At 39.0% G+C, this 12,595-nt stretch overlaps 1 protein-coding gene across 3 annotated transcripts; it reads right to left on the bottom strand.

Annotated features, from left to right (window-relative positions):
* Positions 1-873: 873 nt before the first annotated feature.
* Positions 874-11,763, bottom strand: COX18 (cytochrome c oxidase assembly factor COX18). 3 transcript variants are annotated; one of them, XM_017680373.3, is made up of 6 exons: positions 11,260-11,760; positions 10,110-10,210; positions 7,911-8,074; positions 7,110-7,231; positions 5,302-5,409; positions 874-2,612 (listed from the first exon to the last, which is right to left on the bottom strand). In XM_017680373.3, exons 1-6 carry the CDS (start codon positions 11,599-11,601, stop codon positions 2,439-2,441), a joined length of 1,011 nt encoding a protein of 336 aa, XP_017535862.3. In that variant the 5' UTR covers positions 11,602-11,760; the 3' UTR covers positions 874-2,438. The 3 variants fall into 3 exon arrangements, with proteins under 3 accessions (XP_017535862.3, XP_017535861.3, XP_017535863.3); XM_017680372.3 differs by having other exon boundaries at positions 7,110-7,234; positions 11,260-11,757; XM_017680374.3 differs by lacking the exon at positions 7,110-7,231 and having other exon boundaries at positions 11,260-11,763.
* Between the last annotated feature and the right edge of the window lie 832 nt (positions 11,764-12,595).

The raw sequence follows: 12,595 nt of genomic DNA, 5'->3' as shown, positions 1-12,595 counted from the left end.
TGGACTAGTGTCCTAGATCACCTCCAAAGTGCCATTTCAAGTGAGAGAGTTTTAAAGGAAAATTTTTGGGAAACAAAAGGGGCTACATGCAGAATCAGCAGTCAATAGCTCAGGGGCTGACCTGCTGGCATCAAGCAGGCTGTGTGCTTCCAAACTGCCTTGAAAATGGATGTCCCTATCTGTGGTTTCCAGGGGGCTTCTGCAGAATTCCTGAAACTCAAGAAAGATCTGGTTAGATGCCAACATCGAGAGAGAAGTTTAACTTTTCAGCTTGTTTCAGAAGGGAGTGAGTTTCACTTTGTTAGAGCCTCAAACAAAAAGCACAAAAATGAGAAAAAACATGGCACTAAATAGACTATAAAAAGGACACTGGTTTACAATGTGATAGCTGAAACAAGAAGGCACAGTGGCACCTTTTCTGACTTAGCTGGAAACGTGCCTCAGGTGATTTGAATTTGACACTTTGTCTACGAATGTAAGAAGCACTGTATTAATTTGGGGGTTACAAATTAATTTTAGTGAGTAGACAAACAAAATACAAGTTTGTAAATAATGAGGACTGACTGTACATAAGTTTCAATTCCTGTGACTGGGAGGCAGTTGTTTCAACAGGGCAGTTACAACTCAGCACTGGGAAGTCAGGGAAAGAAAACGTATTCTCCACTGCTACCTCTAAATTCTCAGTGAGCTGCAGTGACATGGCAACTCAAATGGCTAAGATTTAAGACATCACTTAAAAAATGGTTAATTAATCTCACTTTAGGTCTTATTTTATTGTAAAACATGAGAGGGGATGTGTTGGGGAGGAAGAAATTTCCTCTACCCCTCAGGTTTCTTCTAGCTGATTTAAGAATTAAATTGACATGAGACAGATTAACAGGGGAATATAACAAAGTTTAATTAGATATACATGGGGAAGCCATAGACATAGATTCCAAAGCAAGCCAGGGACAATGAGGTATATGTCATCCTGAATCAAGGGGAAGAGGGTAGGGGTCTGAGACTTCAAAGGAAAAGGGAAGCAATTCATAGAAATATGAGAGTAAATGTTTGGTAAGCAAATGTTTGCTGGGCCACTGAGAAACAATGGGACACAGGAATTTCAACACACTGCCCCATTCCTCCCTGTCTACAAACAACCCCTAGGTTATATGGTGATGAAATTAGCTACAGGGATACCTCTCTTCCTGAAGCATGTCCTCTATCTAATTTAGTCTTTTTTGTGTTTAGGGTAGGGGAAGGTCAAAATTTCTTTCTGTGTCTTTTGGGCCTTGGTTGTGTTCAACTCTGAAATAATCTGCATGTCGTAACAGCACATCTTGGGGTGGCCTGCTCTTGTACCCTACAGATGATAGGGCACTTCAGAATCAGATTCATTACCCAACTCAATGAAAATTTATAATTTTCTTAAATGCTTGTCAAATTTATTACTAAATATCCTAACCAGAATTAACTTTCTTATCTTTTCAACTTAAATAAGCAAAAAACTGGGTCCACAATTTATATTACCTGTCAATTTTTTCCTATATTAAAAGTCTACCACAGTTTAAGCCCATCAGAGTACTTAATCCTGCCAAATAAACAGCACTTTATAAAATCACCTCCATAATAGGTAGTTACCCTTCTGGTTTTTTTCTTTTGACTAAACAAACTTAATGATTAAGATTTCTACTTTGGATTCTAGTAGTACTTTGGGCTATACTCTGTATTCCAGACTTCAGTTACAGAAAAAGGAATGCATACTTTTTAAAATTCTTTCAGAGGAGGGCTGACAGGCAACATCACCTACCACATGAGGTACCTTCTTGCGTGCACAGGTTATTCTACTGCATGCATTTCAAGTCCATTTTTAAAATCACACATTAACTCATCATCAGTATTATGTTTCATAGAGGAAGACTTCTTCATCAGAGTTTCTGTAAGTCCTAGGAGGGTGAGATGGGGTGGGGGAGGGGTTGACTGCAGTCAATGAAGGGCCTCATGTTGTGAGTCCCAGGATTTTTCTGAAAAGCATAGCTTTATCAGATGCTCAGATGGGTCAATGACCTTCCACACCTCCAAAATTTTATGAATCACCTCACTGGATCCTATTTTATAAGACTCTAATATGTGTCATTGTTCAATATAATTTGACACCATTTGGTATCTATTTCTGCTCTCCAAAGTTGTGGCACCTATAACAAGTTGTAATTCTATAAACAGAAACCAGACACTTTGATTCCACTTTTAGACTCTTAGTATATAATTAAGTATACTATATTTCTAACACTAAAAGATTTTAAGTATTGTCAAATGTACCTGGATTATATCTTAACCATCAGTACTTCACAGATTTCATGATTTTAAGTAAAGACAGATTAAATCTGAACTTCTAGTCTTCTAAATATATTGAAGTGGTAGTGACACTTGTAACTATTTCAAAACAACTGGAAGTTATGTCATTTTCTTGAAATGAACTTGGCATAAAAGGCAGCAAAGAGGTCCTTGTAAGGAGTGTCTGAATCTGACTTGGTCAATGGTATTCGGCAAAGCTGGCGAAACCTAGGAGAACACAGCAGCAAGTTCTGTGAAAGGCCCATGAAGCTGGAGCATAACCAGTAGAGAACAATCGACTATAAAAGAAGAAAGGACATGAATGTTAGCACCTTTCCTCTCTCCATGGACACCAAGGTCCAGAGATAGGCGGGCAATAAAACAGAAAATTACAGTCTCTATAAACAGAAATATACCAGGACTGAACAAGACCCACAGTGTCTATGAGGTATCTGTGATGGATCTAACAGGTAAGAAAGAAGGTTGGAAGGAAGACAAAAAGTAAAAAGGAAGCAAAAGGAAAGGTTTTCATGACAGTGAGTGGGTAATAGAGGTTAGAGCCCAGGCAGAGGTCCAAGAGATCTCACCTTCCTTCTCTGGCAATTAAGTGTACTTTTTCCCCACCAAGAGTCCTGACAAGCTAAATGGGAGACAGGGTACTGGGAACATGTCATTTGTGATGGCAACTTAGCCTCCCATGACCTCATTTCCCTCCATATAGCAATCTATCTTCCTAAGTTTTCCCAGTAACCAGTGTCTAAATGAAGTCAGGACCGCATTATCTTTGCCTTTTTCTGTGACAAACAGTCTCAGTGTTATCTTCAACTTTTCTTTGTACCACCATCCAGACTGATTATTTTGGTTAACGACCAAGTTCTGCAGTCTCTCAAAACATTCGTATACGTACATGTGTTCCAAGCTTTTCTTTGGCATCAGAATGTAACCAGGCCCCAGAGGCATGACTGCATGGTGGTTGAGCATAGGTCCTGGAGTCAAACTGCCTTGAGTCTGAATTTCATTTATTTGATTTAGGTAAGTTATTTTTATTGTTTCAGTTTTCTCATCTATAAAATGCGACAGAACTGTACCTATCCCAGAAGTCTGTGTGAGGAATAGATGAGATAATCCACAGAGTGGCAAGAACAGTGTGTGGCCCATATTAGGCACTTGCCTTTATTCGGATGCACGTTTTTAGGGGCAGAATGTTACATAGCCTCAAAGCCATATTAGCACAGTAATTAAGATCAAGAGCCAAACTGCCTGGATGTATGTTAAGACTCTGACACTTGATAGATGTATGGCCTGCAAGAGTTACTCAAACTCTGTGCCTCAGTCTTTTTTTTATCACTAAAGTGGAGATCATAATGGCACCTACTTCAGTGTATTGTTGGGAGAATTATATGAGCTATGATATAAACCACTTTAAACAGTACCCAGTGTAAGGTCAAGGATGAATAAATATTATCTATCATCATCATTGGACTTATCCACTATGCTAAAAGTGCCCTGAGCTCAAGTACCACAGACTATAAGGCTGCCTACTAAGAATCGTTATCTTCCTTAGTAAGAAAATCCTAATTTTTAGCTGAGTACACTGCCATCTTCAAAAAAAACTACTTCCCAGCCTCTTCTGCAGTTACATGTGGCCAAGTGTTAAGCTCAAGTGTTTGGTGGGACATCTGGCAAGTCCCCTTAAAAGGGGCTGACTGTACTTGGAGCATCCTTTTGCCTTTCCTGGCAAGATAACAAGCTTCCACAATCATCATGACCATACTGTGGCATTAGGATAGAAATTACAAGCTATGGATGATGGAGAATTAAGAGAGAAGTAGGCTGGGTCTCTCATGTCTTCACGGTGGTTAGATTAGCTTTACACAAAAATGCCTAACTTAGAATTTCCTATGTTTGACAGAATAAACTTTGAATATTTCAGACAATGATTTTTTAGATCTTTTACTTACTTTGTACTCAATCCCTCACTGAAACTACATTGTTCTTATTTTATTTGATCTTGGAGCTTCCTCAGTTATAACTGCCATTACTCCTCTCTGGAAATGTTGTGAATCTGTATTGTTCTATTTTTTCAAGGCATTTTACAACAACATTACTATTACATGGAAATTACTATAATGGTCATTTTGTGTTATTTCATTAATTCTCACATACATTATTATGTCTATTTTAGAAATGTGTAAACTTACTTTACACAGGACTAATGACAATATTATGTCCAAGGAATAGCTTTAAAAATACATTTTTGATGCTGAAAACATACTGTTTCAGATTCCAAAGACAAGTACACTCTTATATATGCTGACATAATTCTAACTGCTAATAACAAATGAATTCTACTTCATGGTCTGTGTGTTGGCCCTGAGCAAAGGCAGAAATATCAAAGACTGACACAGCTTTTGTCCTCTTAACACTAAAGTATCCATGGGAAATAAGCACAAAGCTAAAAATATGCATTAACTGCAAATGTAACTATTTCTATTTCTATCAAAGTTTAATTACATATAAATAGGACAAGTGTACCTATCTCATAAGAGTTTTTGTTAGTTTAAATAATATCTCATATAAACCCATGTGGACTTGGAACAAAGTCTGTATTTACTTCTTTTTTAAGTGCTAAATTCCTTAGCCCAGTCTATGAGACAGAAAGAAATCAATATGTCAACTAACCAAATAGAGCAAATACTATGTTCATACTACTGTGAAAGCTACTTAGCTAGATTCTGAAAAAAGGAGAAAGGATTCTGATCTAGTAGGAGAATTAAAACACATTCACATAAAGGAAGATTAATCCCAGGAAATATTCAAGAACCACTTGGTGACAGAGATAGCAGATGGTTACTACAGAAATGCAGAAACCAGTAAGGGACTGAGTTATCAGAGGGAGCTCAGAAGAAGAGGAAGAATTCCAGCCAATTTGATCTGAGAAGAGAGTGGATTTAGTACATGCTATACACAATGCTGGTGCTTACTCACCGAAGGTACTGTCGCAGCGATCGGAATCATCAACACACATACCGCACGAACAAAGTATGTAATATATGTCTGAAAATGAGACATTCCATTTTTTTGCAGAGCAAAAATCTGAAGGGGTGGAATATAAACACACACAATGATTATTATAATGCATGTTAAGTTAGAGAAGCTTTAAAATACAAACTGATTTTTGACTGGCCTCCACCTGTATTTTAATAAAAGCAAAAAAATTAAAAATAAAACATTAATAAATGTGTATGGTTGATCATTTATCTTTTAGAAAACTTAGTAACTGTACAGAATTCTTAAATGGAGCTTTAATTAATAACAATAAAAACAGATTTAGCTATATAAAACAGAATCAGTAGAATTGTTACAAGTCAATATTTTTTAAAGACTGAAGACTCAAAGTGCCTCTTAGGTCCATATGCAAATCATTATCCTTATTTTTTGGCACCTAAATACTTTATGCTTGGCATAAAGAAGGAACACATTAGGTATATCAAAGGTCTGTGATCTGGCCACATGGAATAAGGGGAAGAACCAATGATAGGAAAAGCAGTTATGATTTATCAATTACTTATTTAAGGGGCAGCCCAGCATAAAGATTATGAGCACAGACTCTAGGCCCAAACTACCTAGTTTCACACGGCAACCCTGTACTTGGTAATTATGTATAACTATGCAGAAGTTATTTAACCTTTCTGTGCCTCACTTTCTCTACCTTAAAATGAGGGTAGTAAGAGCACATACATCACAGGGTTATTTTAAAAATTAAATGACTTAATTCATGTAAATTGCTCACAGTAATAGCACCTGTTATGTTAAGCAAGGTTTATGTTAAGTAAGAATAAGCTTTTATTAAACTTATGCATGCCAGGTCATTAGATGTTATAAAGAAAAGACTAAAGAACTGACATTAATTCATTGTGACCTTGTGTTTATCACGCCTTCTTTCTAACAAATACTGACTTAATTCCCAACCATGTCCACAGGAGAGGCTAGGTGCTCTCAGGGAGACACACTTAGACTACACATGGAATCTTTCCTCAAGAAACTTTCCCTAGAGGATCACCTTTATTTTTCTCACTTGAATAAATAAAGGATATAATAGATTTCCCAGAGACCAGTGGATATGAGACCTGTGAGAGCTCAACCGAGGTAGATCAATTCTAAGGTTTCTTTCAGCTCAGAGTCTGTGTTCTACTCAGAGCCTAAGAACAGCTCTTTATGAAATTAAAGGCCTGTTTCCCCTAACCTGTTGAGCAAAGCACCATGGGATAATGGTAAGACATTGCCAAGAGGTCATATTTTATATGTATGTCTTTCCACTCCATCTTATCAAGAAGTTCTATGACTTTTTCTAAGGTCATACAGCTCAAGTATGATGGTCAGGTACTAATTGTGCTCCTTGACCACAAATTTACATATTAAACATACATACAAAACATGAATCTATTGTGGGAATAAAATCAGATTGATTAGTCACCTTACTGTCTTTGCCAAAAGCAAATCACAAATTCAGATATATTAGAATCATAAAACGTTAAAGCTGAAAGAGACTTTGGAAGCATATTATTTCAGCTGGCTTGTTTTCATTATGAGTGTTCTGACATCCAGAGAAGTGAAGGGATTTGCCTAAGATGTGCAGACAGTTTGTCAATGGCTGATCTGTGACTAGAAACTAAGGCGTCTGAGCTCTAGCTCAGAGCTACCACAGCCAACTTGAACATTTATGATGTCAGAAGAGCAACAATAAATATCCCAATGATTTAAATGGCAGACAAATCTCATTTAAAACCACTGACCTCCACTATTAATAAATTGATGACACCAACGGAGACTGGCAGAATCCAAGTGGAATCCAGTGCAGTGAGGTCAGGAAACCACAGGACCCCATCAGTAGCTAACTGCTCCTGAACAGAAAACCCTGCTGAAATAGTTTTATAAGTAAAACACAGAAGAGGGAAAGATACAAGATGTAAGTAGTTTGACAGTTCCAATAAGGTGTCCCTCACCCTGAAGATCTATTGGTCTTATTCAGGTTATTTTCAATCCACAATATAAATTAGTCCTTCCTGTAGTGAGAAAGAGGCAAGAAGCTTTCTGTAGCAAACAGAGGGAGAAAGCATAAAGATAGGTAGCAGTAATCTTTTCAGATTCAAATATAAGTAATGATTTGTCCATAGGCTGCTTTCTTTTAAGTCTATTCAGATTACTTTCTGGTTACAAATACTTTTAAATGAAAGTAAAAAACAAATGCTTTATATTGTTTGTTAATTAATGTTTAAAGTTATAACTGTGACAAATTTCTGGTTTTTTAATCTTATCAACAGAAAAATTCTTGGCCAGAAAACCAAATTTTGGAATTATAACACTAATTTTATTATGATCTCCAGGAAGCAGTATTATCGCTGTCCTTTCTAGACTCTTCTGTTTTCTTAACACAGCTAGTTTGCTTACATTTAATAATTTAAATTGTATACCTTTGTAAGGAAGATGGTAAAAATAATCTAATTATGAAAAGTACGGCTTTTTTTTTCCCCTCTAGAGAACAAAGACAATGTCAGAGAACTTAGTTGGGGGAAACAAACTTCTGTGATAACTACCTTCTGAATGTGTTGTCCCTGTGCTGAAATTCCGAAGAGCAACAGACATGAAGATCCACATTGGAAGCTGAATCCATACTAATACAGTGGCTTTGAAAGGGTGGCAGTTGTCCCGAACATACAGCTCTGAAACAAGCCTCCGCATATTCTTTAGGTAAGTGAGCCTAGTTTGAGGGAAGAAGGAAGAAGGGAAAGGAGAAAATGTCATTTGACTCAGTGATTCATACCCATGCTGTGGTTACTGGCTAAATGAGTTGTGTAGGACTTTCAGTTGTCATAAAGCTATGTTAAGAGACTGTCTAAATAAAAGGCAAATAAAGCCTTTTACTGAAAGTTCTCTAGCTATCTACAAAAATTACATAATAATTCCATAAATCTGACACTGTCAGCCTACAGGCTGTGTCTCTGCTGGTCTTTGGCCAATTAGGCTTTAACAAGGGAAATTTCACTACCAACATGGTCTGAACAACCACAATTTATAGCAGGAATACTAAGGGTGAAAACACAATGTACTCAAACCCCTCCTCTCAAGCCAAGCTCAATTATTTGATCCCTGAATATACTTTTTGTAGTAACGTGGTTTTGTATTGTGTATGCTCTTGGCCTGTCAAAATGGTCTCCATTCATCAATCAACTCTTTCATGAAGAGTCTGTTTCCCTGTTAACCACATTCGTTATTTATATTTTTTGTCTTAAGTCCCATTTTCTAGACTATAGTCTCCTTGAAGGTCAAGAGTTGGGTCTTATTCATTCATCTTTAAATCTCTTGCAGCATGTTTTGCACAAGGTAGGAATTCAACAGTTTTGTTCAATTTAATCAAATTATACTACATTGATTAAAACAGTACACAGACATTTCAGGCTTTTTGCAACTGCGTACTCTTCCAACTTTATTTCCTCTATAGGCATCTGTGTGCTTTGGTGCCTGAATAACTTAGGTCATCCAACAAATCAGACCTTCACATCAGCATGCCTTTGAAAGTTTATTATCTGTGTGGACAGTCTGCTTTCCCACTGTCCATCTGACAAACTCCTTTCTCCCTTTCACCCACCCCTGCCCCCATGTTCCCACCAAAACTCATTTCTATTCAAAATACAGGGAACTCTCAGATGTGTTTCTCTAGAAAGCCAGCCATCTGTGTAAGGATATGTCTGGAGAATCAACCTCCCAGTGCTAAACAATGCTAAGCAAGTGCTAAGCAAGTTTCCACAGTCTTGTCTAGGCTGCACGTACAACCCAGGTGAACAGCTACTTATCCGTTCTTTTGGCCTAGAGATGTCATTCTCAGATTTTTGTACCAATAAAACTTCATAATTAGAGGTTTGTCAACTTTTCATTTTACTAAGATATTAAGGTATAGCAATGATTTTTTAATGTCAGATTTTTTTAACACTAAATACAGAAGGAAGCAATTCTCTACTTAAGACATTTGGTAAATTTACACCTATATAGATAAATATATGGATAATGACATAGATATTACATATTCATACTACAGAGCCCTTGTTTTTCTTACTGTTGTGAACTGGTGAACACTTTGTCAGTCTAGTAAGGATTAGAACCTGGGAAACTGGCTAAGTAGTAACTTGGGAAGATTCAGAGGTTCCCAGTGGATGACCTACAGGCACAGAGCTGCAGCATGGTCAATTATTCTCAGGCAAGAGCTTTGTAAGAGCCCAGGCAGACAACTACACAGGGTAACCACAGTGGATAGACAGCACCTCGGTGATCCAGAATGCTATGGTAGAAGCATTCCCATTTCCTACCTATCCATTCCTATGAGCCTGTTTTTCAAAAGGGTCGTTTATAAATAACCTATACCATCTGTTGACTAAAATCCCACTAAACTGGCACAGTATTTTCATCCTAGGAAGCCTACTCTGACTTTCCATGACTACCCAACTCCTTGTACATAACCTTTTTCATAGTACTTAATTCAGTTATTATTTTATTACAAGTCTTTTTCAGTAGGCTAGAGCTCCTTAAGAACAGGGAACTTGCTCTTTTTACCTATTTCTCCATTTCTTTGCTTTCAGTCCACTATATAAAACTATTATGCCACATAAACTTAGTAAGATATTAAAGAGTCAAAAGAACTACTTTGCTGCTAAACTATAGAATACTCAAACCTATAATCAACACCATCACTTATATATTATATACATAATTATGGTCTCATATACATAGAATTAGTTTACCTGGCAACTTTTTTGGACCACCCCAATTGATCTGCACGAATTGCAACTTCTTGGTTGAGATGCCTCGACATGTTTTTTATTTCTGGCTGCAAATTTTCCACCTAGCTAAAGAAAAAGTAGAATTCGTTATGAACATATAAAAGATCATTATTCATAATCATTCATAATTTTACTATCCCTTCAACTCATTTGAAAATGTAAAATGAAAACTTAAAGTCTAAGCATAAGACTAAAGAAAACTTAAGTCTAAGCTTAAGCCATCAATTTGCTTAAGATATTCTCAGTTACAACTGAATTCAAATTCCAGCTTGTACACTTAGCTGTGTGATCTTGGGCAAATTCCTTAACTTCTAAAATCCTGTTCTCTCAAACATTTTCATTATTATTGTGTTTGTTATGGTAATCTGTGATCAGTGATTACAATTTGCTGAAAACTCAAATGCTGTTAGCATTTTTCAGTATTTTTAATTAAAGTATATTTTTTAAAAGACATAAGGCTATATTGAATGCTTAAGCCTACAGTATAGCGTAAACATAACTTTTATATGCATGAAGAGACCAAAAAATTTATCTGACTCCTTTCACTGCAATATTTGCTTATTGCAGTGGTCTGGAACCATACCTGCAACAAATCCTCTAGGTGTGCCCATACCATCCTAAAAGGATAAGGAAGCACTGCAGGTCATATGGCTGTGAGTAACCAGACACAGGCTTGTAGGTGTTACAGCCTGAATAAAGAATCAAGCTTGCAAACTGCTAGCTTAGTAATTTTTTCTAGTAAGATCAGTTGGAATATTTGGGGATGAAAGATGCTGCAGACATACAGGCTGTTACAACCTTTAAGACGGAAAAATTACAGGTTTCTCCACACAATTTCTCCTGCTGATTCCTTTATTTTTCTCATTCACGAACACCAAGCATAGTTACACCATTTGTGCTTTGGGCACAAACCCAGCAGACTAAACGAAATGACGGGTTGCATGTGTTACCACACATCTCTCATTTCACATAGTCAGTGCTAGTTAAATTTCTTAGCAATAAAATGGTCACGATGATTAAAACTAAGCACTGCAAATATCGGGGGAGGCGTCCACCACCCTCACCGCAGAGGCTGATGCGCAGAGTCCCGGCACGGTTCGACGCCCCTCACCTTGGCCAGGATGTAGTGCTGGTAGGCGGCCAGCGGCAGCGTAACAGCGCCGCGCAGGGCCACGGTGGTGAGAAGAATGCTGCCCCACCAGGGAAGGCCTGTCACGGTGTGTGCGCAGAGCAGCATTTGCTCCGTGCCCTGCACCGGCGCTGACGTGGCCAGGGCCTCGTACCAGCTGCCCGCGCCGCCTGGGCCAACTGCAGAGACTGACGCCACCGCCCACACTGGCAGAACGGAGCGTTTGGTACCGCCCGTTGGGGCCGGCGCAAGTGGTGGGCCCCGGGCCACGAGCTGCAGGGCAGGCAGTGGCCGCTGCAACCTACCGCAAAGCCGGCACAGCATGCCTACAGCAGGCCTGTGCCCGAATCGCGGGACACACGAAAGAGATTCCCGTGCCGCTCCGCGGGGCCGCCACGCGCATGCACTGACGATCCTGGGGATACAGAGCACGCGCGCCCGCAGACAGCCACTACAGCCCCTCCCAATCACGCCAGGGACGTCTTGCGTCGCACTGAAGATGACGCAAGAGAGGGGGAAGTTCCGCCTTCCCCACGCGGCACTGGGCTGGCCTACTGCACGCATCCGGAACTCCCGGTGCTGGCGTGGAACTCCTCCGAGGTCGGAACTGTAGAGCCGTGGGTGGGTTTGCTACCCTGGGCCGGACGTGAGTTTTAGGGAGCGATCGCCCTGTAGAGAGTCTTCAGCATGTGCCTTTCCTTTCTTTTAAACTAGTTATGCCATTTGTACGGGACTGAGCTTGGTGGGTGTCTTTTGTGACCAAAGGGTAGTCTCCCATCTCTTTACGTGCGCCCTGATCGCCTCCGCTAGAGACTGAGACTTGTTATACTGCTAAAGAGTCGTCACGTTGCTGAAATGCCAGCTTGGAGGCATGTTTCCAGCCGTCAAGTTTTTATGCTTGAGGCATACTTCAGTTTGTGGAATAAAGATCTGAGTGGCTCATTTCTTCCAGTTAGCGTTTTTACCCTACGTGCAAACTGACTTTCCTTCAATATTTGACCCAAAACTTTAGAAAATACCAGATCTATTAGGGGTAAAGTATCATCTCCTGACTTAGGAGTAATTAACACTGGAAACCCCGTGAATTCTTTTACTAGAGCCTTAACAGTAGCTTTAGGTGTCTTCTGGTTAAAAGGAATGGTCCATGTCTATGGAACTAGTCTTCACTTTTGTGTTTCTGGTAACAGCAACTGGAATGAGGTAATTTCTTCACAGAAAGGTCACCCCTAGACCTAAAGGCCAAATGGTGTTGCGTGGAGTAAAATGCTGATTAGAAAAAAGACTGTGACAAAAGTTGGGGCACTGTCAACTGCAGCTG

The sequence above is a fragment of the Manis javanica genome, chromosome 5 (genome assembly GCF_040802235.1).
Source record: "Manis javanica isolate MJ-LG chromosome 5, MJ_LKY, whole genome shotgun sequence".
Taxonomy (NCBI): Eukaryota; Metazoa; Chordata; class Mammalia; order Pholidota; family Manidae; genus Manis; species Manis javanica.
The sequence above is the reverse complement of the archived record's forward strand: the minus strand, read 5'-3'. Positions and strand labels throughout refer to the sequence as shown.

Bases quoted from the DNA above. Each gene is read 5' to 3' on its own strand.
- COX18 (XM_017680372.3), bottom strand. From the start codon at position 11,601: ATGCTGTGCCGGCTTTGCGGTAGGTTGCAGCGGCCACTGCCTGCCCTG. The intron at 8,075-10,109 runs GTAAACTAATTC...CCCTCAAACTAG, and splicing joins TGGTCCAAAAAAGTTGCCAG to GCTCACTTACCTAAAGAATA. The intron at 7,235-7,910 runs GTAGTTATCACA...AAACTATTTCAG, and splicing joins AGGGACAACACATTCAGAAG to CAGGGTTTTCTGTTCAGGAG.